At 40.6% G+C, this 26906-nt stretch overlaps 1 protein-coding gene across 10 annotated transcripts in view; it reads right to left on the bottom strand.

The window, feature by feature from the left end:
* Positions 1 to 23743, bottom strand: part of WDR20 (WD repeat domain 20) — a 45818-nt gene extending 22075 nt beyond the window's left edge. For 6 of the 10 annotated variants that reach the window (XR_004357516.1, XR_004357515.1, XM_032690243.1 and 3 more), the window contains exon 1: positions 23425 to 23743. Coding sequence is in view for 5 of the 10 variants with exons in the window: in XM_032690243.1 (XP_032546134.1) it covers positions 23425 to 23673 (249 nt within the window). In the remaining 5 variants the exon portion in view is untranslated. The remainder of the gene's footprint in view (positions 1 to 23424) is intronic. The other 4 variants (XR_004357513.1, XR_004357512.1, XR_004357514.1 and 1 more) reach the window with 1 other exon arrangement.
* Positions 23744 to 26906: the final 3163 nt, after the last annotated feature.

Here is a 26906-nt window from a genome sequence, read left to right as displayed (position 1 = left end):
AGGCCCCTTACACCTTGTTTATTTCTCCTCCATGTCTGTGCTGGTCTCCCTCTCCTTCCTGCAGAATTAGACAAAGAACAGAGAAAGCTGAGGAGCACAAGAAAGCAAAGTTATCCCAGGCACTTTTGTAGAACTTTCTGGCAAAGTCTGTTCATTGTTTCTGTACACGAATCTCTGCCAGAAATACCAGTTTCAATACTTCACACTGGAAATCTCTCTAATTACTTTATTATCAAAGGAGTAGATTTCTAGGTATTTTTTTTAATAGCCCAAATACAGATCACTTAATATTAGCAACAGAATAATTTATAGTTACATCACCGTTGTTTCAAGCTGGTCTGATCTCACAGCTGACCCTGCTTCAGGCAGTGTAGACTGGACACTTTTAGAGGTCCTTTTCTATCCGAATGACCCTGGGATCCTAAGCTTAGGATCAACCAAAGCAGCAACATGGCCACTCCCAGCTTACTTAACATGTCTGGTTTATGTCTTAAAGGAACTTCAGGAAGCAAAAAAAAACCTCCAGGAACAAGCTGGTTGTCTTTCCCTACAAAAAAACACTGATGTAGAGCAAAAGTTCTGCTTAGTTTATATTGAGATACACAACAGAAAGTCCAGGCAACACTTCCTGCAAGTATAAAGCCCTAACAAAACACTCTTCAGTGCAAGCTGACAGTGCCACAGCCTGTCAGAAACAAACTGGCTTCTACAAATATAACTGCACAGAAGCTGACAGACAGCTGACTGGGCTTTCTCGGGAGAAAGTTTAAAGTCTGGCAAGACCTCACATTGGTTCCAGGATCCCTTCAGATTCATGAACCCGTACAAGTGAACACACATATGTTCAGGGTCACTTCAGAAGTCCCCAGAACACCTAAACTAGCTCGAAAGCTTCTCAGCTTCCACTTCGAAACTAAAAAAAAAAAAAAAACAACTTATAAATTCTCTTCAGGATTCAATAAAAAGCCAGCAGACAATAACCATTTGTAAAGTTGTCCTATTTCTACATAGCTACTGTAGGTTTCTTAAATGTATGTTATGTTTTTCCATACCCGAGTGATGTGCTTAGTTTTAAGGGTTGTGTAATAGGTGTTGTGTGTTTACACACAGACTAGTTTTAAGTGTCTCCTGAGCCTTGCAAAGCCATCAGTGCTAAGGAAATTTTGCAACACTGCATTCAATGCACCTGCTTTATATTAAAGTCACGTTCATAAACCACAAGAAAAATATTATTTCATTTTTAGTTTTGCTTTTAAAATTTGGCTGATCTTTCAGCTCTGCGAATTGAAGCATCAATAGTTTGCCACTCGCAACACTGTTCTTCATAAATGGGTTCCTGTATCTTTGCAGGTTTTTTATAAGTTACAAAGCACTTGATTAAATGCTGAACAGGAACACTTAAGGCATGTGACAGTTTCTAGGATACTCTGTAAGAACAGCTCCACTAGTAAAACAGGGACACCAAGTAATTTTATTTAACCTAATTTTTTTTCAAGTGTTCCACAGAATTCATCCATAGCAAAGTCTTAGAGATCAATTTTATACAAAGCCGCTTGCAAATTTGGGAAGCTACTTGATATTCTTCTCCCTTCTAGAATTAATTCCCACTTGGGGCCATACAAGACATACATGACTTTTGAAAGGAGAAAAGCATTGTTTAACAAGATTTCAGTATTTATTCATACAGCAGACAACTATGACCATTAAGAGAAAAGCTCTAGTCCAGATAACTGGGCATAAATCCATATTTAGGCACAGATCAGTGCAGTTTTCTGAAGGATCCAATAAAATAATTGTATTCTTTTTCAAGAAAAATTACTCTTAAGGATTCAGGCAGAGCAGAGAGCACGCACTGATTTAAAACAAATTTATGTCATATTAACTGAACCAATGGTTATATAATTGGCAAGATCAAGAAAGTAGATGGGAACACCATAAATAACACATATAAATGCCTGTTTGATTTACAACTTACTGTAACAATGTTACCTCCATTTTAGTAAGGCTATAAACCAAAACATTTATCTAGCTACTGTATAGATCAGCACAATCTTTTGGACATTGTTTAAAGTACCAGTCTACCAATAACTCTAGGAAAAGTAGACATTTTTATTCAAAAAGAGTTCAAAAACCCAGAACAGCAGACTGTCAAAGAGAAAACCAATTTTTTTGTTTGTAAATCCCCATTCACTCCACAGGTACATATAGAATTAACTTACCCTTTGTCTATAAGACTGGGCAAAGGGCACTAAGGCAGGACAGGAATATTAACACAGTTGAACTCCTGCAGGCCAGGGAGGTTGAGGGAAGTGGAAACAAGGTTTTGAACCCCTCCACACAAAAAAACCCTCCTCTGTTTTCTGAGCATAGAATGCTGTTGCCTCCACTTGTCACAGCCCAACAGAGGTCTGAGGCCCCTGAAATTGTTCCTTTAGAAACTTATGGCCTTTTCAATTCAAGGTGTTCTTCATTTGGTATAATTTTCACCTATGCTGGCATTGCTTCTTTTGAGTGGAAGACCAGGACACACAACTTGCACCAGCGCTGTTTGAAGAGGCAGGTCAGACCCAAAGTGCTGTAGTGAACATGACCCTCGGCACAGCTCTCCAGAGCACGTCCTGGACAGTCCTGACAAGGTCTGAGAGCTCAGAGTCTCCAAAAGAAACCCAACAACCTACTCACTCCAGGAAGCAGACTGGAAGCACTCCAAGCAACTCCAGCAATCTTCAGCTGCACTATAAGCAAACCACTAAAGCTCCGGGGAAGTGACGTGACACTGGAACTTGACTTTTTAAAAGGTGTTCATTTCTACATATTTAACAAAGTCAATTTTTTATTACACCTGCAGCAGAAAACCTGCTCCCTTTGCTCCCTAGAAGCGCTCAAATCACACACTACTGTGAGACAAGAAGAGCATATGAGCTTTAACTTGCTTTTTAGCCTCTAAATAAGAGCAAAGCCACTGAAGAACAGCTAAGAAAAGCAATATTCCACAGGTTGTTTTGCAAAGTTCACCTCACTGTGGGTGTAAGTTAATGGCATGATCAATTCAGATAAAAATTGAGACTTTGACTCCAGTGTTATGCATTTGGCCACACTAAATCTGTAAACATGCTGGTTAAACTCAAACAACTCTGAATAAAGTCACTGTATCACACACTCCCAACAGACGTGAACTGAATTAGATATTCTATTTTGGTTTAAGCAATTAGTTGCCTTTTTTTAATAGGAAGACGGAGGAAGGTGTGGTATCAGCATTATTGGCTCTTCCCAGTGGCTTGTCTGCAGAACTTTGACTCAACTGTAGCTCAGCCTGCTGGATAAAAACCTATCCAGCAGAAACCTAGTTCAGAATCACGTACGTTCTGCATGTGATGCAGACACCTTCCTCCTCTTCTCCCCCTACTCAGCTCTTTTTAAGAAAATATGTAAGAAAGAGATCTCACTGTGCAGTTTTAAGTTCAAAATAATGATCTCTCAAGGCTATTTATAAACCATGGGTGACAGGTCACATTTTCATACTGGTCTCCCCCTCATTGGCTTAAAAATTAAGATACAGATTTAACAAGTCGTGGCACACACATTCTTCATAATCATGGAGTGCAGAATTGGACCACAATCCAGGACTTTTTACTCCACTAGCATTTCTTCAACAGTGGGCAAATATGTTCCAGAAGTAAATCGATGAAGTCAGCTGCATTAATGAATTATTGTCCACCCTATATTTCTTCCACGAAGCCATTTAAATTGCAAACATGGAAGTTTAATAACCCTTACAGGATTTTTTTTGTTTGTTTTTTGCATTAACTACTGCATGGAATTGCAACTATTGTCAGACTTTTATACCCAGTTCTTGCTCATTATTTACTTAGATTACTGAAGCAAGATGACCCTGATAAAGTTAATTATGTGGAAAAAAGTATTAGTTCTGATTTCTTTTCCCCTCTGGTTTTACTGAACACCTTCTTGTTCCCAGGAAGAGACAATGATGTCTAACATTCCTTATACACACAGCACTTATATTGCTTTCTAGAAATAAGCAGTCCTGTCCTTCTCAGTATTTCCATGAAAGTTTTCAGCTGTCACAATTTCCACCATATCTCCAAATATCTGTGTGATAATAAATTTTTTATAGACCTGTATGAACACTTACAGATAGACCTACTGATTTATACAGTGCAATATGATTTACTCAAATCTTGTCTCTAATATTCTTCCCCACTCAATTTCTTACAATGAAAGAAAAATTGGGACTCAAGTATTGACCAATTAAGGCAGTCACCTATAGCAATCCCCTCTTTCTGTGTAGTAGCTCCAAACTGACTCAAGTATTTTCCTCCACTGTGTGCCACTAAAAGATCAGTGGGAACACATTCCTGCTCATTCAAGCAGCATAAATGCATCTCCCAAGTTTCCTGCAGCTGCCTCTTGCCAGTTTGTCAGTCAAATCAGTCCAACTTCAATTTCTGCTGCTTTTCTCCTTTATTTCTTTTCGTGAAGTTACAGGTCTACCTCAGAACTGTAAGTCACCACATATTAAAATTAGTGGGATGAAGCAGTTTTATTTACTGTGGCTAATCAATGGCATGGTTCTTCTCTTCCTGTGGCCTCCAAATTCTTATTTTCCTCTGAGTGAAGCCCTAGTATAATCTTCCAGATGTTTTCACATTCTACTTCTGTTTTAAAGTGCTTAGTAAGTCCTTTTTAAAGAGGTCAGCAAAACCCACAGACTACCCTGTAATTCAATATAACAGTTACTACTTGTAAGAAGAACTCCTGAACACCATTTCATAAACTGTTTGTTCCATCACCTCCAACATTCCATATTCCAGTAACACTACTTCCCAGTTAGAATGACATCAAGCCTCCCTTCCCAAGACATCACATGCTATAAAGGCAGAGACAAATTCATCATAGTTTCTCAATAATAACCTGAACTGCTTTCCCTGAGACTCCAACTCTTCACCATAATCTCCAATCCAGGTTATGCAACGAAATAAAGTGATGAGGCAGAGTCACATGTTAGGGCAGGTGCTCACAATTGCAATGCCCAACTCCAGCTCTAACCTCAGCCTTCAGGAAGTCTTTAGAAGTACTGCCTCTCTCAAGTCACAGATTGGCCTTTCTAAATAACAGCTTCCCTTTGGGGGATGAGACTTTGGAAAAGATGCATGGAAATATACAACTAATTTACATTCAGAAAGAGAAAAATAACTGCATGATTTGCATATGACCACACCTATGGAAAACTGTACAGCAAGTCACATGCAATTTTGGCCATAACATACTGACAGGACTGCAATATGAAATACTGTGTTCACAGACAGCTGATTACACAGGGAACCTATCAAACTGAAAATCACCCCATTAAAATACTGATATACTAACTTGGTAAGTTAGCAAGCCTTAAGACAAACAACTGTGGGAAAGTGAGTTAAACAGAACAAGATCTTTAACATACATAAATGATTAATATATATATATACATATATATATGCAATCATGAACATAGACAAATCACTAAATATATACAGATCATACATATATGACCTAAAATACATATAAACATTAATATAGACAAATTTTAGAGAGACAGAGTGACTCACATCTGTGAAACAAGACATTGTACACTGAAAATATGTCAACCTTGATTACAGTACTTAAGTAATTTCTTGTCTCCAAGAGGCTATTCTATTCACTCAATGCCCTTACAGTTAGAGGGCAAGCCAACAAAGAATCTCACTCTTCTCTGCTTGTGAATATTGCCTCCTTTGTGCAAAACTCTGAACTAGCAATTAAGATCTGCTTGATAAAGCAGGATTTTAAAACTGTATTCTTTGGGAAACAGATTCTAATAAATTATAAACAGGTAAATTTGCTCTCCGAAGTGATTATTTCAGTTCACAAGTTTTCTTTTGTGTGTCTTAGTTTCCAAACTTTGGCATGAATTTCCTACTGTGTTTGCCATGGTAACCAAGCAGCCTGAGCCTCTACTTGAAATTCCGTTTAACTGCTTAGCATTGCATATTGATCGGGATACATTAACATCCTAATGTACTCCAAAGAGTGAAGCAGCAATTCTCACACTGGAGGAACCACCTTATTAACTACCACAAACATCAAAGGATTTTTCCTGTTGTTTAAAATGGAAAATGTTGTTTAATCGGGAAATTTCATTGCTAAATATGTGCATAAAAAGTTCCCAAATCAAGAGAATGCACTCAGATGTGGGGAAAGGAGCATATCCAATACAGAAGGAGCTGATACATTAGAACAGCAGAGTTTCTATTTGACACCATCTTCTCTCCTGTGAATCAAGACTGTGCTTTCACGTCAGAAAGAAAAATTTGCTCCAAGAGTACATTTGAATGAGAAAGACAGTTTCCATGCATTAAAGCTTGTTCTCTTGGTGGAAAACTCTTCTGTTCCATTGCAAGAGGGGCCAGGTAACTGGCTAACTTGAAGTTCTAGGATTAGCACTGTCAGGGCAAAGCCAAAGCACAGCTGCTCCCTTCTCTTAGCTTCCACTTTGAAGAAAAATCTTTCTTCAAACATTTCTCTTAAACACAGAATTGTGAATTAGGAAACATCTGTTTTAAGCACATGGAATCTTTTCTGTTTCCTACAAAACATACCAAATACCTCAGCACACTAAAATTTTATATAAAAGCAAGTGAGAAACAGATTCGAAAAACCTGGAACAAAAACAGGCTTACTACTCATCTTTTTCAGTCTCACTACATCACATGATAAAAAAACCCTAACAAGTAAGGATTGGCTGGTCACTTCATTTTGTATAAATGAATGCAGCCAGTATTACCTGATACTACAGTTAAAATCTCAGCCTTTACTCTGCTCCTGGTTAAAGAGAGGATGAAATAGTTCTGACCTTAAATGCCTGCTATACAAATGCAGACTTAGAATACAGAGAACCACCCCCAAGAGTATTCCAAACAAAACAACCCCCCCCAAGCTTCTCTACAAAACTACTGAGACACTGTAGTAACCCTTAAGGTACCACTAAACATTGCCTGCTCTTCCCATGTTATCTGCCAGGTTAGCTGTACATCCATTTTTTCATGGAACATCCCTGTCTCCAGCTCCTCAGTCTCCTACAGTCATTTCCTTCCCTGGATCCAAAAGCCAGTAAAGTGGCTTCACTGGGTACCACAAAGAGGGTTGGATCTGTATTACTAAAAATAAGTTTTCTTCATCCTGTTCATCTGGCTCAGCTCTAAGAAGCTTCTGGATGAAATGTTCTACCTCTTCTTAAAATCTATTCTGTACTTCCCTTTAGGTCTGCAGCCTTTCACACCACTATTTTCATTCTGCAGTTTAACTGTTAGCAATTGCTTACAGCATGGCTGGTCAAAGAGTAAGATCCCTTTGAATTAGTAGCAAATTTTGCATGTTTGGGATTTGTGGGAGATCTGGTCATACATCTAAGGAAGGTTTTGTATTATTTAATGTCTCTCTTCCTTCAGTGTGACTAAAAGGAAGTTTAGGGACTGCTTTGCTCAGAAAATTAAAAGTCACACACTTCTCCAGTTTTACATTAGATACCATCCTGTCTTAGTAGCAGGAGTTGAAATTCACCTTCAACACAAGCAACCAGAATTTCATACAATATCAAAGCCATCTTCTCAATGCCCTGTGCAATGGTACTAAAGGCACTTCATTTTTTCTATTGGTAAACCTCCTTTGATACATCTCTAAATTGTATTTATGTCCTCCAGCCTTCAACAGCTGTACCACAAGCTGGCTCAGCTTGTAATTAACACAACACTCTGGTTATCTTTTCAAAGTTTTATTGCTGAAGCAAAAATTCCCTAACTACGTCTTTTTTCAATGAATTTTCACTTCAACTACTGCTGTGATATCAGCTTGTTTCTCCTCATAAAGTGATTGACTATGAACAGCAATTCCTCTGGAAGTTACTATGAGCACCATGTACATGCTCTTACTTCTCTCAGTGTCACCAGTGAAAATACTATTTCTAAAACCACGCCTAGAAGACCTCAACTTGAAGGTCTCTTCTCAACAGTTGTCTCAGATACAAAGAACTAAGCTTTCATTTCTCTCAACATTTACTAACAGAATTTCCAAGCTCCAAAATTCCCTCATTTTAAATAACTGCTATATGGATCTGAATTTGCCAGTTCATGCAAGGACATGAACGTAATAAGTTACATTTCTCCCTTACTGTTACACTAGAAAGGCTAAGCACATGAACTTCAAATAAAGCTGTCTATATTATACATGTTATACATTAATGCTTTCCCACCACAGGGAGACAAGGTTTTACTTTCAGCAAAACAAAAAAAACCCTAACACAGAAGTCTACTATGTCAGAATTTCTAAAGCTAAAATGGAAAGGGGATTTCTTTGTTGTGGTGGTGGGGTGTGTGTTGAATAGCACTCCTGCATGTTTTTCTCTATCTGAATGCAATCAAGGATAAGCCTTAAGAAAATACCAGCCTGTCACTGAGCCACAGGCAGTCAGAGGGTTTTTTACTGTTTTACTATTTTCACTGTTAGGAATACAGTGAATTAAAAAGCCACTGATTTCAGAATAGCACAGAGCACACCAAATATTCACAGACATTGAATAAAGTTCATGCTGGAATACTACTTACAGACTGTCACCAGCTGTGTAAAGAACATATCACCTTCTGTAAAGACTGGAAGGCACTGAAGCACACATTTTAGTCTCTTCACTTTTGAGGAACTGAGAAAATGAAGTGTACTGTAACAACTACCTCTTTCCTTAACTACACTTCATAATTAAGTTCTGCAAGGCTCACTTAATATTTATGCTTAGTTAACTGCAATTCCTTTCTCAATAGTTACAATTTAGTACAAGAGACTCATAGCTCTAAAGTAAAAAAGGAAAAAGGAATAGTTACCTTTCTGATCTCCTCCTTGCTCCTTATTCTCCAGTGGATCCTTTAATTTCCTCCTACTCCTACAGTCTAGTCACACTGTTGCCCACACTTATAATCAGTCCTTTCTCACCTGTTTTTAATGCTGAATTGAGGCATGATTCAGATGAGTTAAACAGAGATTAGATATACATACTAAATGTAAGAAATTAAAATAAGGAAAATAGGTATGTAAATATCAAATGGATTCCAAGTAAAACCACACATTCTGGCACAATTCAGCAGTTGTTTTCATTCAGTTTACATACTCAGTTGCAATACTTATTAAACACTCAGTAAGTTACTTTCACTGGGAAATTGTTTAAATTGGCTCAGCTCAGCAAGAAAAACTGGTTAGAAAAATCACACCTGTTAAAGGCAACATTTATTTAAATTAGAGCTGGCAGACTGCTTTTAGATGGCCCCTAAAACATGGAACAAACTGGAAACATTGCATGACTTAATAGCAGCATCATCTCCCAGTTGTTCATTTCCTCCCCATGCACACACAAAAAAGTTACCTGACCTGCTGGACAAGTGTTCTAGTCAGTCACACCTTCACAGCCAGTACTTTCACTTTACCTTTGAATCCTATTTCTTTCACCTCTAAAATCCTGGTATGGTTTTGTTATGATACTGGAAAAATGCACTTGAGCAATAGGTGCACACCTTCCAACAGCAAATATTGAGGCTGATTGATAAAAGCAGAAAGTACTTTTGTTTTCTCTTTCAAGTGATCACACATCCAAAGTATCATTAAAACATATAACACAAAATTAAGTGTCCTGTTAAAAAAATAAGGCTGCTATAGCTTCATCACTGAAGTCGCTCAAATTTCATTTCCTCTAACTTCAAAAAGATCGAAATATAATAACACTTCAAAGTTGGATTTTCAAATGTGTTTTATGGCAAAAAAAATAACCAACACCTGCAGTTTTCCAATTTCAAAAGTGAAGCTTAAAGCAGAATATTCTTCTCTCTGAAGGTATTCAGAAGCATTGAAACAAACAAAAAAAAAAATAGAGACTAATAGAGACTTTAAACATACAAAGGACAAATAAAAAGTCTGACTGGTTCAGGGAATCAGCACTACAACTTATCTAAATTGATTCACTTGAAATTTGCAAGCTACTGTATGATCATCATCATCATCTTAGAGCAGGTTCAGTTTCATGTAGACTTGTCAACAGGTAGAAGTGAAGTATAAATTCATACTGCATAACAATATATCCAATATAGCTCCATTACACTAATAACATACAGGTAAATAGTAGTAGGGTACGTTTCCACCACTCTACCACACCGGGAGTTATTTCTGGAAGTTTCCCCCATGTCCTTTTCAGCTCATAAGAGGGAAAGTTATTTCTTTAGGAAGGAGGGGGGAAACAAAAAAAGCAAAAAGGCAGCAGCAAAAGAGCTGAGGATTATCCGTTGCTATAACAAAACAGTGTTTTAGTCCAACAGCGTAAATTCACTGCATGTAAGAAAAAATTATCTGCTAAGGAAAGCTGTCTGAATAATTGCACCCTGCACTGCCCCGTTGCTATAGAAACTTACTTCACTGTAGCAGTTAATTGCTAATCAATTTATATTTTTTTCATTACAAAGCTCAATAAAAGTCAAATACAACATTGTAACATCTGTCCAGCAATTCAGAATTAGGTCTTTTCTGGTTCCTGTTGGATTTTGCAAGCCCTACAAGAATGCTGGACATTTTTGATACAGTGTTTTTATCAAGCCCATAATTCCATCATGTTGCAGCATGTTAAGAAAACATTACTAGAACAAAGCCCTAATTACTTTTGTACTAAAAATAAGATGGAGCTGGCTCTTATCCTAAGAGCACCAAAACAGTCCCACAGAAGTTATGTGAATAAAACACTGAGCAAATGTATAACCTGTGCTCCAAACCAGGATGAGGTCCACTGGTTTATGCTTTCTGTGGTTATATATAGCAACAGACAGAGGAAATAACATATTTGCTTTAGCTATTATCCTGAATTTGTTAATTTGCAATGCATCTTCCTTCTAGGGCTCAAGACATTTCACTACTACCCAAGTGAACAGTGCTACAGAACAAGCACAGAAGCACAGGCTACTAGAGAAGTATCAAGGACCGTAACTCAGATACAGTGAACTCTGATTTCCCACAATCCCATATTGTACAAGTTCTAGGATATCACTTAATCTGCAAAGTAGAAACTTCCTTCAGAAATTTTAGTTCAACAGGCAACATGTCCCCAATTTCAGCACTAGCTTTCTCAGTAGCCTTATTTTAAAGTAAGTGAAGTATTAAGATATTTTAAGTAATAGTAAGAGTTGACAGTTTCACTAGTACAGATATTATGTGGAAAAAACCCACAACCTCTTGCCTGCTATTAAGCACTTTAAGAATTACCATCAAAGGGCTAAAAGTGTTTCACATACCAAATGGTCACACAACACTGTCTCTTTCTCAGGCTGATTTTTGCCTCGAGAGTAGGAGGGAGTGATCAGACGGTCCATTGTCACCAACAGACCTTGCAGACAGTGCTGCCCACTGAGGGGCCACTGCCCACACCTCAGGCATTTTGCTAAAGGTCCTCCCAGGAGTCTGTGAGGGCACAGACACAGCCCAGCGATTAAATCATCCCTCCCACCGATATGGGAATACTAATGCCAGGCATGCTAGGGATCTCTGCTGTCAAAAATAATCACACCTTTTACCACCACTGATGTCAGCAGACTGTCCAAATCTAAATTCTCCTTTATATCAACTTGCACTGCAAGTGCCACAGCTGCAAGACGCCTACTAACCAGAGGTGTTAAAAACGAAGAAAGGGTTCCCAAATGAGCTAAGAGAAAGCACAGCAAAAGCATTTTCTAACCGTGGAAGACTGGACTTCTCCAAGCCCTGATCTTACCAGCACTCCCCTTTGGCTCTCATGTACACGCAAAGCCTCCATCCATTTAGAACTAACAAAGCATAATACACAGATCAACCAGATCAGTGCCAGTCCAATATTGGTTTGCAGAAGGTGTGTTGACCCTGGCTGGATGCCAGGTACCCACCAAAGCTGATCTAACAGAGAAAAATATTGAGAAAGATTTATGAGTTAAGGACAGGGAGAGAGCACTCATCAACTACTGTCACGGGCAAATAGACTGAACTTGGGGATACTAACTGAATTGATTGCTAACAAAATCAGAGCAGGATAATGAGAAGTAAAAACAAACCTTAAACACCCTCTCCTACCCTCCCTCCTTCCCAGCTCTACTAGTAGTGCAGGGAGACAGGGAATAGGGGTTACAGTTCGTTCATCACACATTGCTCCTGCTGCTGCTGAGGGAGACAAGTCCCTGGTCCAGAGTGGAGTCCCTCCCATGGGAGACAGTCCTCCATGAAGCTCTCCAACATGAGTCCATCCCACAGGCAGTTCTAAACAAACTGCTCCAACATGGGTCACTTCTCCACATGGTGCAGTCCTTCAGACACAGCCTGCTCCAGTCTGGGTCCTCCACAGGGCCACAAGTCCTTCCAGGAAACCTGCCCCAGCACGGGCTCCTCTCTACAGGTCTGCAGGTCCCTGCCAGGAGCCTGACCCAGCACAAGTTTCCTACAGGTTCACAGCCCTCTTTTGTGCATCCACCTGCTCCAGTGTGGGTCTCTTCCATGAGCTGTAGGTGGGTCTCTGCATTCCCCATTAACCTCCATGGGCTCTGCAGGGGAACCTCAGCTCCAGCACCTTGTGCTCCTCCTCCCCCTCCTTCTGCACTGACCTTGGTGTCTGTAGAATTAAAAAATTGTTCCTCCCACATATTCTCACTCCACTCTTCCCTGGCCACATTTACACCTGCACAATAACTTTTTTTTCCTTCTGAAATATGTTACCACAGAGGCATTACTACCATTCCTGATGGCTCAGCCTTGGCCAGTGGCCGGTCCATCCTGGAGCCACTCACTGGCATTGGCTCTACCAGACATGGGGGAAGCTTCCGGCAGCTTCTCACAGAAGCCACCGCAGCTACCAATACCTGGCCATGCAAACTCAACATAAGGTGTGACCTGCTGTTCACAGGGCACAGAGACACGAACGCTGCTACAGAGCAGCAGAGTTGGAGCAGCTGAGCGTGCTGCCACTAGAGCTGCAGGAACTCAGCTGACAGCAAGCACTTTGTTACTCTAACAAGGAGAAGCATGGATCACCTGGAGCATCACTAAAGGCAGTTTTATCTGGGCATCTGAGTTCCCAAGAACAGTTTGCCCACCTGTCTGATTCAGAAGTGATAACATGTGCCCACACTTAACCATCCCAGTTCAACCTAGTGAATTTACAGAGGCTGCATTTTGGCTAAAACAGAGAGAGAACTACACTTAATCAGTCACTTCACTGGCACAAAAACTATTTTGCCAACACTGTTAGAAGGTCAGAAATGTAACCTGGAACAGCACTTAAAATCTTGACACTGTTAGTGCAAAGCAAAACACAGGCACAAGTTATTCTGTACAAGGGACCAGAGTTTCACTGGAAAGGCCATCCCGTGTGTTAAACTGATGTGAATGTAACTGGACAGTCACCTTCAGAGGGAAAAGAGCATAAGTTCACAGTCTGAGGTAACAGCAAGACATTTCTCCAAGTCACCTGTTGAGATATACAGCTAATGCTATTAACAGCAATAATTCGCTAGTCAGCACAACCATCTTCCTTTTACAAATTCCACTCTGTATTTCCAAAAGTCTTCTCCGGGAAAAAAACCCTCCTGGATCAATATACCACAGTGAAGAGGCACACTTCAAAAAAAAATATAGTAATTTGGTTATTTATAGGCAGTAGAGTAGTAATTTGAACTGATACATACTGACAGATGGAAAATGGGCTGTAAGACAGGTCAGAAATACTGCATTTGGTAGTATATATGATACCCAACTTCAAAAGGGGTATTGCCTGACCATGCAACTATTACTGCCCTCATAAATTATTTTTTAAAGATAGACCCTCCTGACACCTTAAGTACAAACAGGTAGCTATTGAAGGTCTCTGGCCCACTCTCCTATTAAAAATGCTGGAGAAATGCAACCTCTACTGTCATTTAAAAAGAAAGTCTGGAAAAGAAAACCAACTGTTTGCTATCCCATAGGAAAGAAAGGAAAAATCTGAAGGAAAACGCAGACTAAGCCTCCATCTATGGCTTCACAATACAGTACTAAATTGATGTTTAGAGGTAGTATTTGTCATTCAGACCACTAATATATGCAAATTTGAATATCTAAACTATAATTTAAATCTTATTAACATGACTTAAAAAATAAATAATTGCATCATTATTTTTCTATAATACTGACAGTAACCAACAGAAACCCAGAACAATCAAGACAACAGAAAAAAACCTTTACAACAACTTCTGCCAAAATTTCATTTCAGTGACAGCTTCAAACTTGTATCATGGTCATGCTCCAACACCCACCTCAAATACCAAGAAAACCTGCAAAATTTTTGTAGACGTTTTCGCTGGAAGAACCGTTAAAAAAAGTCCTCAGAAATAAACTGCTACAGCTAAATTATGATGAGACTACAACTTTTAGGATTCCATATTTGTTACAGTTACATTTGTAAGTCAGGAAGAGAAGACATTTATGTTACTCAGTTATGAGTTATTCTCATGACTGTGCAGGATAAAGTGTCCTTAAGGAATCATTGAAATAGTTTATTTCACCAGAGCTGTGGATTTTTAAGGCAGTTCAATGTATATCAGCATCCACTCTCTCTTCTCTTGTCACTGCTCCCCCTTTCTTTAGTTGAAAGGGAGCACTAAAGCCATAAACTTGAGTCCTCTCAAACTTCTAAGTGGTATCATTTTCCTGACAAAATGTATGTAATTCCTGCTAAATAATAAGAATTACTTTTTTTTTGTTATTCCTAGGAAACTGGGGATAATTTGCTCATAACATGCAATGCTTTCTCCCTACTCCAGGGCATTTTTAAGTTCAATTTCTGGCTTAGACTAGCATTTAGTCTAATATAGCCCTTCACAACCTCTAGTTGTACAAAAATTACACACTATTAAACCAAAAACTACCTTCCCATCCCACATGGAGTTAAAACCAATAATAAAAAATTATAAATATTGTTTCTTTGATCATTATTACAGCCACATGTGAACATTACGATGAACTCATGAAATTAAAGACTGATTATAGCTGGTAAACCAAAACTGAAATCAATTTGCAGAAAGTACCTATTAGAGATCTACCATTCCATTATGAACAGCTGGACTGAATAATGCAAGAGAAATCCCAATGCAAGTTATGACAGTGCCACTGGAGAGGTTTCAGTTGCAGTGGCTGGTGGCCCTGCCCACAAAGAGCACAGGGCTGTGTTCAGTGCACCAAGAGCTGCTGAACAGGAGCCCAAAAGGCAACAGCAGCTGCTCTGTTTGAAGCTACAGGGTGCAAGAAATGGGTGGGATGTAGATGCTAAAAAATGGACTGCACACACACTTGGACCTAAAAGTGGTGTGAGGTAAGAAAGGAAAAATACTCTATTTTCAAGAGGGACACAACCAAGTATTATTACTTTAATTTACAGTACTGCCTCTTTTTCTTAACCTTTCTAAGAGGATAGAGAATGGAAATATTAGGCACTACTGGCACTAAATGGCACCATTTGCAAATACTATTTTCCCCAAGTGTGTCAACTTATATTCATGACAACTCGATAGCAAGTGGCCCTTGGGTACATGTCCTTCAAAATAAAGTACTTCAGATGGTTCCCTTTAGCCAGAAAACTACAGGAATACTTCAAACTAGGGCATTAAATTTGATTCTAGAATGTCAAACAAGACAATTATGGCTGGCAATCCTCTCAGAGATGGGCCTAGGCAACCTTTAATTAGAGCTTGAGGCACCTTCAATGTACATTTTAACTATTAACAGTTAACAATTTAACTATTTGCAGACTGTCAGATGTCAAAGTATGATGCAAACTCCTTGTAATTTAGGCACACAGCACAACATTTTTGTAAATATTCTGACAAAGCTGCCCCACAAAACTCACCACAGGCAGAGAAGTGTTTGTTACAAATGACCATTATTTGCATCTGTGAAACATTATGACTAAAATTTTGTCAATCTGCAAAGAATAAGTGCCACAATTACTGGTTTTACACCAACTTAAAGTCTCCCAACTGAATTCATGTACGTGCAATATTACCACAAATACACTTCAGTACAAAACATAAAAATAAATTATAATTGCAGTGGCAAAAAAAAAAAAAAAGACAACCAACCAACCACACACACGAAAATTCACTGCCTATAAAATACTGCTTACCAATTTGGGGGTTTGGCCAGCACAGTCTAGCATTCATTCTCAAACATGCCAGCCAAGCAGGCAGCCACAGAGAAATGAACTGTTACCTCAGAGAGCAATCCTTCAGAGAACCCAGTGCAATGGCTAACTGAAGTCAAACAGTTGTGACACAGGCTTGAAGTACAGACCAGGAGAAGAAAAAAGCCCAACAGACTAATACCACTACCTACAACTCAGACACAGACCCCAGATGAAAATCATCTTGCAAGCTCTGTCAACTGCAGATATTTCATCCTCCTCCACAGCAAGAAACATTTAACAGTGTAACTGTCATTTTAAAGCAGCTTTTTAGTCTTTCCTCTTACTCAATACAGCCCTATTTGCTCTGTATAAGCCTCGCAACAAAATTAAACACTGAAATTATCTATATATCTGTAATCTAGATTAAATCTTCATTATTTCCTTCAGCAGTGTCATTGAAACAATAAAGTCACTAAATAGCCTACCCTACAAAAAAAGTCTACAGGAATATTTTGTAACATGTCTCATCAGTCTCTAATGCAGCCCAGTTGGAATTAAGAAAACATCTACCTACATCACAAAACTCAAAGTGGTAAGTATATCCTTCCATTAAACACCTGAACAGACTTTCAAGAGGCCACAGAACAACACAAAGTACTACTGATGTAGCCACAATACCCCCACAGCTAATCCAGTCCCAATAAAGCAACTGTTATCTACAAGACAGAAAAGAAAAAAATACTGCAAGAAAGGAAGGGAATTCTCACAAAAAAAAGAAATCTACGACACCCTTTTGAAGGAGGACAAAACAGATTTACAGAGTGTCACGTCCAGCACACCTGAGAAATGTGGAATATACTAATTCCTACAGCAGATAACAGGAATATCTTCCCAGCTGCAGGATGGTACTGGATACCTTTGAGAAAAGCTCTGCTGTCTTTACTGTGGTACTTCCATTAGCCACCTTTGCCTGTCAACTTTTTGGCAATAACAGTGATGTTTGATTCTGGTATAAGTAAGTATTTAAATGCAGAACACACTGTAGCAGCATTCAACAGTCATAGTAGTAAACCTTTCTTTGGTATCAAAGCCATTGAAAAAAAAATCAGACTATAAGCTCCGAGACAGAGGGGAAAAACCACACAAGGTAAACTCACCAAAAGCAAGCACCAAACTGATCTGTCTTCTGATAAAAAAAAAATTGCACTAGAGAAGAAGATCAGCAGCAAATGCAATGTGTGAGACTTTGACTAATGGAAGAGAGTGCACCTCAAATTTGTGAATGACATCAAGATTGGAACGATTTTTTGCATTATGTAGCACAGAACTGGAAATAAAACCACTTTCTAATAAACTTAGTAGAACGACATTCGATGAAAATGCAACATGACATTTATAAACAACAACAATAACCAAAGCATGGATAAAAATGGAGAAAAACAGCAATATGATAAGAAACAATCCAAGTGAGTCATCACTATGAGCAGGACTCAAAAATGTCAACATTTTTCAATATGTTAGCAAGAATATTAGAAGACAGACACAGAAAGCAATAACTCTTTCTTGCTGTGTACTGAAGTCACAGTGCAAGTACCACATCCAGTTTAAGTGCTACAAACACAAGCTAACAGAAGCCAACACAGAGGAGGGCAAACATTTGGAACTTGTGATCTGAGAAGAACTTCAGAGAACTACACTTATTTACCTTAGGAAAACTGAGAGGACAAGTTAACAAGTTTTCAAATACGTAAAAGCCAAAGGCAATAGTCAACTGTCCTCTACACCCACAGCAAATAACTGCATTCAGCCTGTTTGGATTTCTGGGGGGTTTGCCTTGAACAAGAAGTTTAGTTAGATACTGGAGGGGGAAGAAAGAAAATCAAGCACCATAAAAAGTTATTTAGGGAGACTGTGGAATTCTTGTTACCACAAGTTTAAGAACTGGTTTAAGAACTAGGACATAGGTTTACTTCCCTCTGCTTCAGAGCTAGTGTATCTTCCAAGATCCCTACAAATCTCAGCATTTTTATAGCTCATTTATGCTATTAAACCATGCATCTTTACCAGAGGCCTGACACAGCTTTGTGATCTCTAAATATACAGTAATATAACCAGATTTTCTCAAGATGTTTTTCTCTACAGATTCCACTGCCAACTCAGAACCGTCTCACACTGCTCCTCTCCGACCATTATATTAAGCACAGTGGCAAATGCCACTCACTAACACCGTCATTGCAACAAGACCCCAGGTGAACAGTCTATGGAATGAAAGTCACCCCCAAGGATAACACTTCTCAACTGGACAACAAATACTTCCTTATCAAGCCAGACATAAAAAAAGGTAATTTAGAGAACTGCAAAGGAAGGAATCCTACACGTCATCAACCTTTTTACTGATAACTATGCCAACTCTCAATAAAAGTAGTTGAGATATGAGATTATTTTCATCTTAGTACAAATAAAATTTCTAAGCCACCTGTTCTATGTAAGGTTAAGAAGACAGTCAACAGGTTCTGCCTTCCATGCCTCCACCAAGCTGTGCTTATCACCTACGTGTGTTTCTACTCCAACACCACTGCAACACACCATAATACTCCATAGTTATTAACAAATTGCTGCTTCAGGTAGCTGTAAGAAAAAAAAGCAGAATTAAAGTTTCTTTTTGCAAGAAAGTGGTTTCAAAAAATGAAACAACCAATGTCAGTAAAGTCTTCCACAGGTTAAAGACAGCAGGCAGCCAGAATTTAAATACAACGCAGAAAGTTTTACATAATGTAATCAGCTGCACTATACAATCAAATTTCATAAGTTTGCACCATGCAACACAGTTGTTAATAGGGGCCTTACATGGCTGTACTGCAGTGACAGCTGCAGACTAACTTGCCCAGAAAACTTTTACAACACACAGATAATAACACATCATCACACACAACTTCTCACAGGAAAATGCACCAACTTCCTAGTAGGGGAAAAGGATTTGATAGTTAATGTTGGTAGCAATCTAGAAAGCCTTGTCTTGTCAGTCATTCCTAAGGTAAGAAAGATGAGATGGAGCTCTCCTTTTCCAGCCTAATGAATCAACTAATAAATCATTTTGCAAAGCCTAGCCACGAACCATATTTAAGTACTTCAAGACTGTCTTATAAGCAAGAATCAAACAACAGCTCTCACTCCTGATTTGGGGCTGCAGGAAAAGGCAACCTGTCCAAAGCATAAATGCATCATAATTTGAACAATAAATTTTGAACTATTACCTATATTGCTATATACCCTCACTCAATGAAGAAGGAAATGTCTAAAATAATAAAAATGGCTTCCTCTATCACCCATAACTCTCTTAATCAAAATTAATTCAACAATTCCCCAAGAACAGATCAGTCCAAAACTGACTCAAGGCTGAAGTAGAGGCTTTATTCAGGAGAGACCTGAATAATAATAAGGTAGTGGATCCAAGCAGACAGTCCAGGCCACTGAAGGGGGTAGTGCCCCCGAACCCCTTCCTTGATCTCACTGTACCTGCCAATATTCAATCTCAAGATGACACAGTTCAACTCACCAAATCAAGAGAAAATCCTGCAAAGAAAAGCAGCAAGTACTTTACTGCTGGTTTAGCAAGCTGAACTAGCTCAACCAGAGGTTGAGCACTGCCAAAGACAAGGAGGTAGGAGCACACTGCCAAAATATTCCTGCAGTGCTAGACCACCATTTACAGCTCTTGCTAGATCGGTTGAGTTCATGAAAATATACCCCTTGGGTTTAACTGGAGATCACTGCACACATCTAACCTTACAGCCAAAGTTAAGGAGGAAGGAAAGGGAAATCCCACTGACACTCAGTGCAGCTGAAAACAATTACATATTTAGATCATTCCATCACAGTTTAACTTCTCCATACTAAACTACAGGTTCATTTCTTTTTTCAGTGGATCCAAATCAGAAAACAGCAGTTTTCTGGAAGCCTGCATTGCTTTATGAACACAAAGAGACCCGCATGAGTTTCATTATAAAAACAACAATGCGCTGGCTCATAATTGATGTACTTTCTAGGACACAGAAAACGTGAAATATGGTAACATGTTTCATGACAATAGTAAAATTTAGTAGTAACATGGAAACATTAAACAGTAAAAGCTCAGCTTTTAAAGAGGCGAAGAACAAAGTTGGAAGAAAATACCATTTTGCTTCAAAAAGTCTCTAAAGACAGCTTGAAATGCTGTCCAAAACTCTCTTGGGTCTCTCTACCAAACTATTATCATTGTCCATTTGTACTCCAATCTCCACATCACTGTTCTTGATGCTTCTCCACCAAGTGTGTTGGAAGAAGGATCAAGCTTAAAGAAACATCCCTGGAAACATTTTTGTTTGTATAGGTTAAATGTCCTGAACAGAACACACACCTCAGCAGTTCACTTAAAAAGGTGACTTACAAATTAGATGTAGCAGATGCAATGCATTTAGGATTAAAGAGAAACTAAAAGAAGATTAGCATCACTGATGTCAAGTGGTATCTTTGACTCAATATTACATTATTTATTCTTAAGTGTCATTCATGGCTTAAGTGTTACTCTTCCTTGATGTGTACTGATCCGCAGTGGATTACTGACGCAAGAATTACCCCAGTATCTAACAGACATGGTTACTTAAAACAAAGCCCTGGTGGTTCTTTCACTCATTTTAGGAAAAATATAGCATTTTCTCATCAAGAAAAGCAGTGGACCTTAAAAAAGATGAGAAAAAAAAGATAAATTGTAGCCAGCTGGTACATTCATACAGCAGAGTTTCACTAAATTCAACTCAATACTCTAATATAACTTAGCCAGAATGAAAATTATCGTCATCAGGGAAATCTTTTAAGGGATACTTAAATAATTGTGAGCTAACTGAAGTTATCAGCATCTGTATTATGCAGAGGATCACACATAGGTTGGTATTGAACAGGTCAACGCCCTCTCCCTCTCCTGTCCCCAAGAACAGGAAGGCATGCAGAGGGTGACAGTTTGTCCAGTTTAAGGCATAACTGCACACTGTCCTTTCAGTCAACACCAGCTCTCTCCCCTCTGTGACAGGCACAGGACACAACTTTTGATTCTGAAAAGCTCAAATGATCAGTTGACAGGCTGTCAGCCTGTTCCTATGTCAACTTTGTACACAGACAAAACAATTACTTCCAAGTGAATAGTTTCAAAATAAATTCCAGAGCAGCAAGTATTACACATGTGAGACAGACATCTTCCCTGTTCTCATTTAAACCATTTTCCTTAAGCATGATTTAACCTATTTCAGCTAGTTCCCTAAGTTCACTTTACAAATATATTATATGTATAGAATATACAGTGGTATCCTAAATTGTTAACACTGTAAAAGGTCACTGAAATTAATTCTAACAATGTGTATGTTTTGCTCTATTCACAGAAAAAAGCATTTCACACTGTAACAGGTATGAAAGTCTCAGAGCTCAGAATTCACAACCTCACAAATCCAAACTTCTCAGTTACTCTGTATCACACCAGTAACTTTAAGCATCTAAAAAAGAAATCTTCAAACACTCAGCTCAAAGCTATTTTAGTAATTTGAAATAATTATTCTATTCCCTATTTTCAATGAAGTTCCAGGCTTCAGACTTTTATTTTTCAGAAGTGTGGCAAGAGATGACTAAGAGAACTTGTAAGAATCACATGTACCCTTACTAAACTACGTAAAGGCCTGCTCTGGGAGTTAAGAGAGAGAATTCTGCAGTTACTTTGCATGGAAAAAACAAACATAAGATATCAGAACCCAAACACAGTAATAATTTAGGATACAGATTTTCAGAGACATTGCTCCCCACAATACCTTGTAAAGATAGCAACTGCTTGTAAACAGCAAAAACTGTTTGATATGAAATACTCCTTGTATGCTTAAAGAAACTATTGTCCAAACATTATTTGAAACATAACTGATCATTAAAATTCATAAAAGGGTGAAACTAAAATACACACACACACTTCTCCATGTAATTATAACAGGACATATCAGATCTGTTAAGTCACAGTCAACAAATAACCACGCAGACTTTATTCTCCTGTTGGTGCTGACATTTTACACAGAGGAGGAGTGCTGGGGCACTGGCTTAGGACACAGCAGATTCAGGTATAATTCCTTGCTCATCCACAAGCTTCCTGCACAGCCTTACTCACATCTCTAGCTCCCTGTGCCCTCATCCCACTTTGAATGGTGGGCAAAGAGCAGGAACATTTCAAAGTATTCCCATCATGGCAGCTGAGGCCCAAGCACACAAAATAACACCCGCCCACTTTTTGAAACATGAAATAGAAACCTGACAATCGTTATTTTCTGTGTTTACGTATATTGGGAGTGACACACGTTCACTTGGCATGACAAATTTCAAATTGTTCTCTGAATCCTGTAAAATCAAGGACCTGAAGAAACAATAGCTATTGTTATGAACAATTTATCCATAAATATGGTGACCTGAGAGATCAAATGCATGCACTGTCCTGCATCCAATAACGACAGGTAAGGAGTCTCTCTCTCTCTCTCTCTCTCGTGCATCAATGGTTCTTTCGTGCAAAAGCAACTTTCTCTCTGTTAATTATCTGATATTTAAGACTCAGTTCACTGCACCACTCCCATTTAGAAACAATCCTAGGATCAGCCCACACTTCGAAGTCACAGTAAAGGCCTAACACTGCAGTGAACGCTTCAGCCATGCAGGCAAAGCTAGACAGATCCTGGAAGCAGGGATTTGACACCATCATAATCACAACAAGGCATTAGTGTGTCCAGCAAATTCTGACCTGAAGCAGCAGGTGAAGGAGGCCCAGGGAAGGAACGCCAGCCCTCATTCCCGCACGATCTCCAGCGATCGCATCCCCGCACAGGGCTCGCACACAGAACTCCCGGCGGGGGCACCGTATGTGGAGCAGCCCCAGCATCGACCCCGCGCGGTGCCCTCGCAACGCCCTCGGCCCAGGCCCGCGCTCCCCCTGCCCAGCCGCTCCCTGGTTCCCTGGGAGCGCGGTGGAGCCGCGAAGCCCCGGTCCCGAGGCCGCGGGGCGGGGGGACCCGGCGGGAGGGGCGGCCCGGCCTCTGCCCCCCGCCCCCGCCGCGGCCCCGCGGCTCCCGCACTCCGGCGGGTGGGCGGTGCCGAGCCCCCGCCGCTCCCCTCCCATCCCGGCGGGGCAGCCCCGGTACCTTGCGGACCCCCTTGTAGATGTAGAAGTAGAGCTCTCGGCCCACATTGAAGCAGAGCCGGTCCCCGTTGCCGCTCTGGTCGTTGACGTTGACGAAGGAGACACGGACGGGGTTGGAGCCCTGCGAGTTGAAGGGCACGCGGTTGGGCCGGCTGTACTCCGAGTGGCTCAGCAGCTTGTACAGCCCCTCCCGGGTGGTGAACTGGGTCTTAATCTCGTTCATCTCCTTCCCTCCTCCCTCCGCCGCCATCTTGGAAAGGAGCGCTCATCCTGCCCCAGTGCCCGGATGTGCCCACACTGCGCAGCCGCCGGCGCGCGCGCGGCCCCTGCGCGCGGGGGCGGTGCGAGGGGGCGGGGCCGGCGGGGCCTGTTTACCGCGCGACTGCGCGCGCGCCAGGCCCGCGCGCCCGGGGGCGGGGAAGGGGGCGGGGGCTGGGTTCTGGGGGCGGGGCCAGGAAGGGGGAGTCACGGGGTCCAGGAGTGCGTCAGGCTGGGAGGGACAACAGTGGGATACCTGGTCCAACCTCCCTGCTCGAGCAGGGTCATCCCAGAGCACACGGGGCAGCGTTGCGTCCAGATGGTTCTTGGATATCTCCAGTGAGGGAGACTCTACACCCTCTCTGATCAACCTGTTCCAGTGCCCGATCACTGCACAGTAAAGAAGTTCTTCCTCGTGTTCAGGTGGAACTTCCCGTGCATCAGTTTTTGTTCGCTGCCTCTTGTCCTGTTGCTCGGCACCACTGAGCAGAGCCCGGCTCTGTCCTCTTGGCACTCCCCTGTTAGATATTTATACACATTGATGAGGTCCCCTCTCAGTCTCTTCTTGAGGCTGAACAGGCCCAGCTTCCTCAGCCTTTCCTTGTAAGAGAGATGCTCCAGTCCCCTCATCATCCTCGTTGCCCTCCGCTGGACCCACTCCAGGAGCTCCATGTCTGGACACAGCACTCCAGATGTGGCCTCAGCGGGGTCACCCAAGACGGTGGCACTGTGGGGCAGCTGTTGAGGGGGGCAGGGGAGAATGGGGTCGGCTCCAGCTGGCAAGTGTGAGCGTGGGCTTTGCAGGGGCTTTGCAGGCCCGCAGGGGCCAGTTGCGTCAGGATGGGGTGGGGTGGTCCCCGCATGGGGTGAGGTGGTCCCTGCCACCACTGGAGGTGCTGATCAGAGCTGGGAGGAGTCCATGTGTACGTGCTGGGGCAGTGCCGGTTTTGGGGCAATGGCTCCCAGGTAAGAGCCCCTGATGGAGACAGTACCTCCATCCCTCCAGCTCTGCACCAGCCTCCAACCTGCTGCAGGCAGAGCCAGGTTGGGGAGTCAGCCTGAAGTGTTAACCTGAAAAACTGGTTGTCGGATAGTTCACCTCATTGTTCTGATCATCCTGCAACCATACAGCCAGCTGTGTTGCATGGTGAACCTGATCAGTGTCAGATGCGGGTGGCACAGGGTTAGAAAGGATTGTATTCACTGGGCAGGGAGTCAGGACTGTTTCTTCAGGCAGCAGATTCAGCTGAAATTTGTCTGACTACAGCCTCATGATTGACTCAAACTGATCTAACACTGATCCAACTGTAAAATAGGGCTTCGACCTGTCTTCTGTCTTCAGGAAGATGTTTCCATTACCTCCCTTACATCAGTTCTAGCAATCATACAACCATAGGGTGAGTCAGATCCACTTGAAAACTAACACACGCAAAGAAATTATGGGTTCTCAGGGAAGCAAAGTGTTGATCAGCAACCAGGCTGATCCAACTCATCACAGAATTGCTAGAGCCAAAATAAGGAAGGAGTTAGGAATGCGCAAGTAGGGGAAGATACGCAGCACAGAGTTAGATCATCTTATATTAAAAATAAAAGGAAAAAATACTTTCAAGGTATAGTTTCCTGCTGTAGCTGTGTTGATCTAACGTGGCTAGTACCAAGGGCATTGCCCTGCTTTCCTTGTTCTGGACCATGACTATCTGCTGCTTCACCGGTAGCAGTGCTCATCTGAACTCATGATGAGCCATTTCTGACGGATAAGTGGACAGAGAATTAATATCCCTGCAAATGTGAAATGAATAGGGTTAAATGAAAAGCAGTGACCATGTAAGGGAGAAGACAGAAATGCACAGCAGAGCCAGAGGGAAGCAGGACCTCCCTTTCTTTCCACTAGATCAGCTCAACTGAAGAAGTCCACTCAGACGCCAGAGGGTTAAAGGGATTTAGTTTCAAGCCAATTTATTTCAAAGAGATTTTGTTTGCAGCTAAATACTGTCTTGCTTCTAACCATAAAATATTAGTATAAGGTAGCTCATAAAAGACATGGATCAGCCAAAGATCTCCAGAACAGAGTATGCATCTGAGTGAATATCTGAAAAAGTACGGAAAATTAGACTTCCAAAAGGCCAGGTATCGAAGACTTGCTTGAAATTCTTAAGATAAAGCCAACCAATAATGACCAAAGATCTTGTCAGCTTACCAGCCAGCCCTGCCAGATGGTATTGATGACCTCCTAAAAGCACATAAAGTAGGTGAGCAGACCTGTAATTATTTTAAAAATCATCTCAAGAGTGGTTATTTCATACAGAAATTTCATGAGTGTACTTCCAGAGAGAAGGTCAGAATATTTTCAGTCACCAAAGAAGAGCAAGAAGTGCAAGGATCTCTAGATAATAATATTCAAAACAGACAAGGATGTAACAACAACAACATAATAAAAAAAGCCCAGAAGTGTTGCTCCAAGCAGACATACTCTCTCTGTCTTATTTATTACACACAGACAACATTGGATAGATCACTTTGAAGAAGAAAGCAGGCAACTTTGGTAGAGGGACTGTGTGGAATGCAAATCGTACTGAAACCGCAACAGGCCATCCATCATTGATGGAATGAGTGTGATCCAAGAAATAAACAAAGTTAACAAGTACCTAGTTATCAGCAGTACACCATGGTGCAGAAAGTCAAAGAATTGTTGTAGTGTTTAACATTTACAAGAAACATCAATAAAAGCTGCTGAGAGATTCCACATAGAATCCAAGACAAATATTCATTTGAAAAACACAGCTGCAAGTCACAAGAACACTATTGTACGGCCCCATCAACAATGCTCATCAAATGCTATGGGGAAAAGAGATTACAGAGATAAGTCTTATGAAAAAATTCCCTGTACCACTTGTAAGTTCTTCTGTTTCAAGCTAACCAGTGATGATAGTTCTGGAATGATCCCATCAGGACACCCTTAGATGAGTTGTTTTTGTATGCACCACACAACCAATAAGCTGAAGTCAGTCACAATCACTGCTCTATTGGGCCTTTACTTCTCACAAATGTTTTGGCAAATTGGAAAACAGACATGAGCAAAATTCACTAATGTTAATAAAGTAGTGTGGAGATTGCTTTATGCAGGGCATAAATTGGTCCTGCAACTTTTCAAAATGTAATATTAATAGTGCTTTTATTGCAATCCAACTACAGTTATGAACAAAACTTTCCTGTGCTTGAATTTGA

The sequence above is a fragment of the Chiroxiphia lanceolata genome, chromosome 6 (genome assembly GCF_009829145.1).
Source record: "Chiroxiphia lanceolata isolate bChiLan1 chromosome 6, bChiLan1.pri, whole genome shotgun sequence".
NCBI lineage: Eukaryota > Metazoa > Chordata > Aves > Passeriformes > Pipridae > Chiroxiphia > Chiroxiphia lanceolata.
The sequence above is the reverse complement of the archived record's forward strand: the minus strand, read 5'-3'. Positions and strand labels throughout refer to the sequence as shown.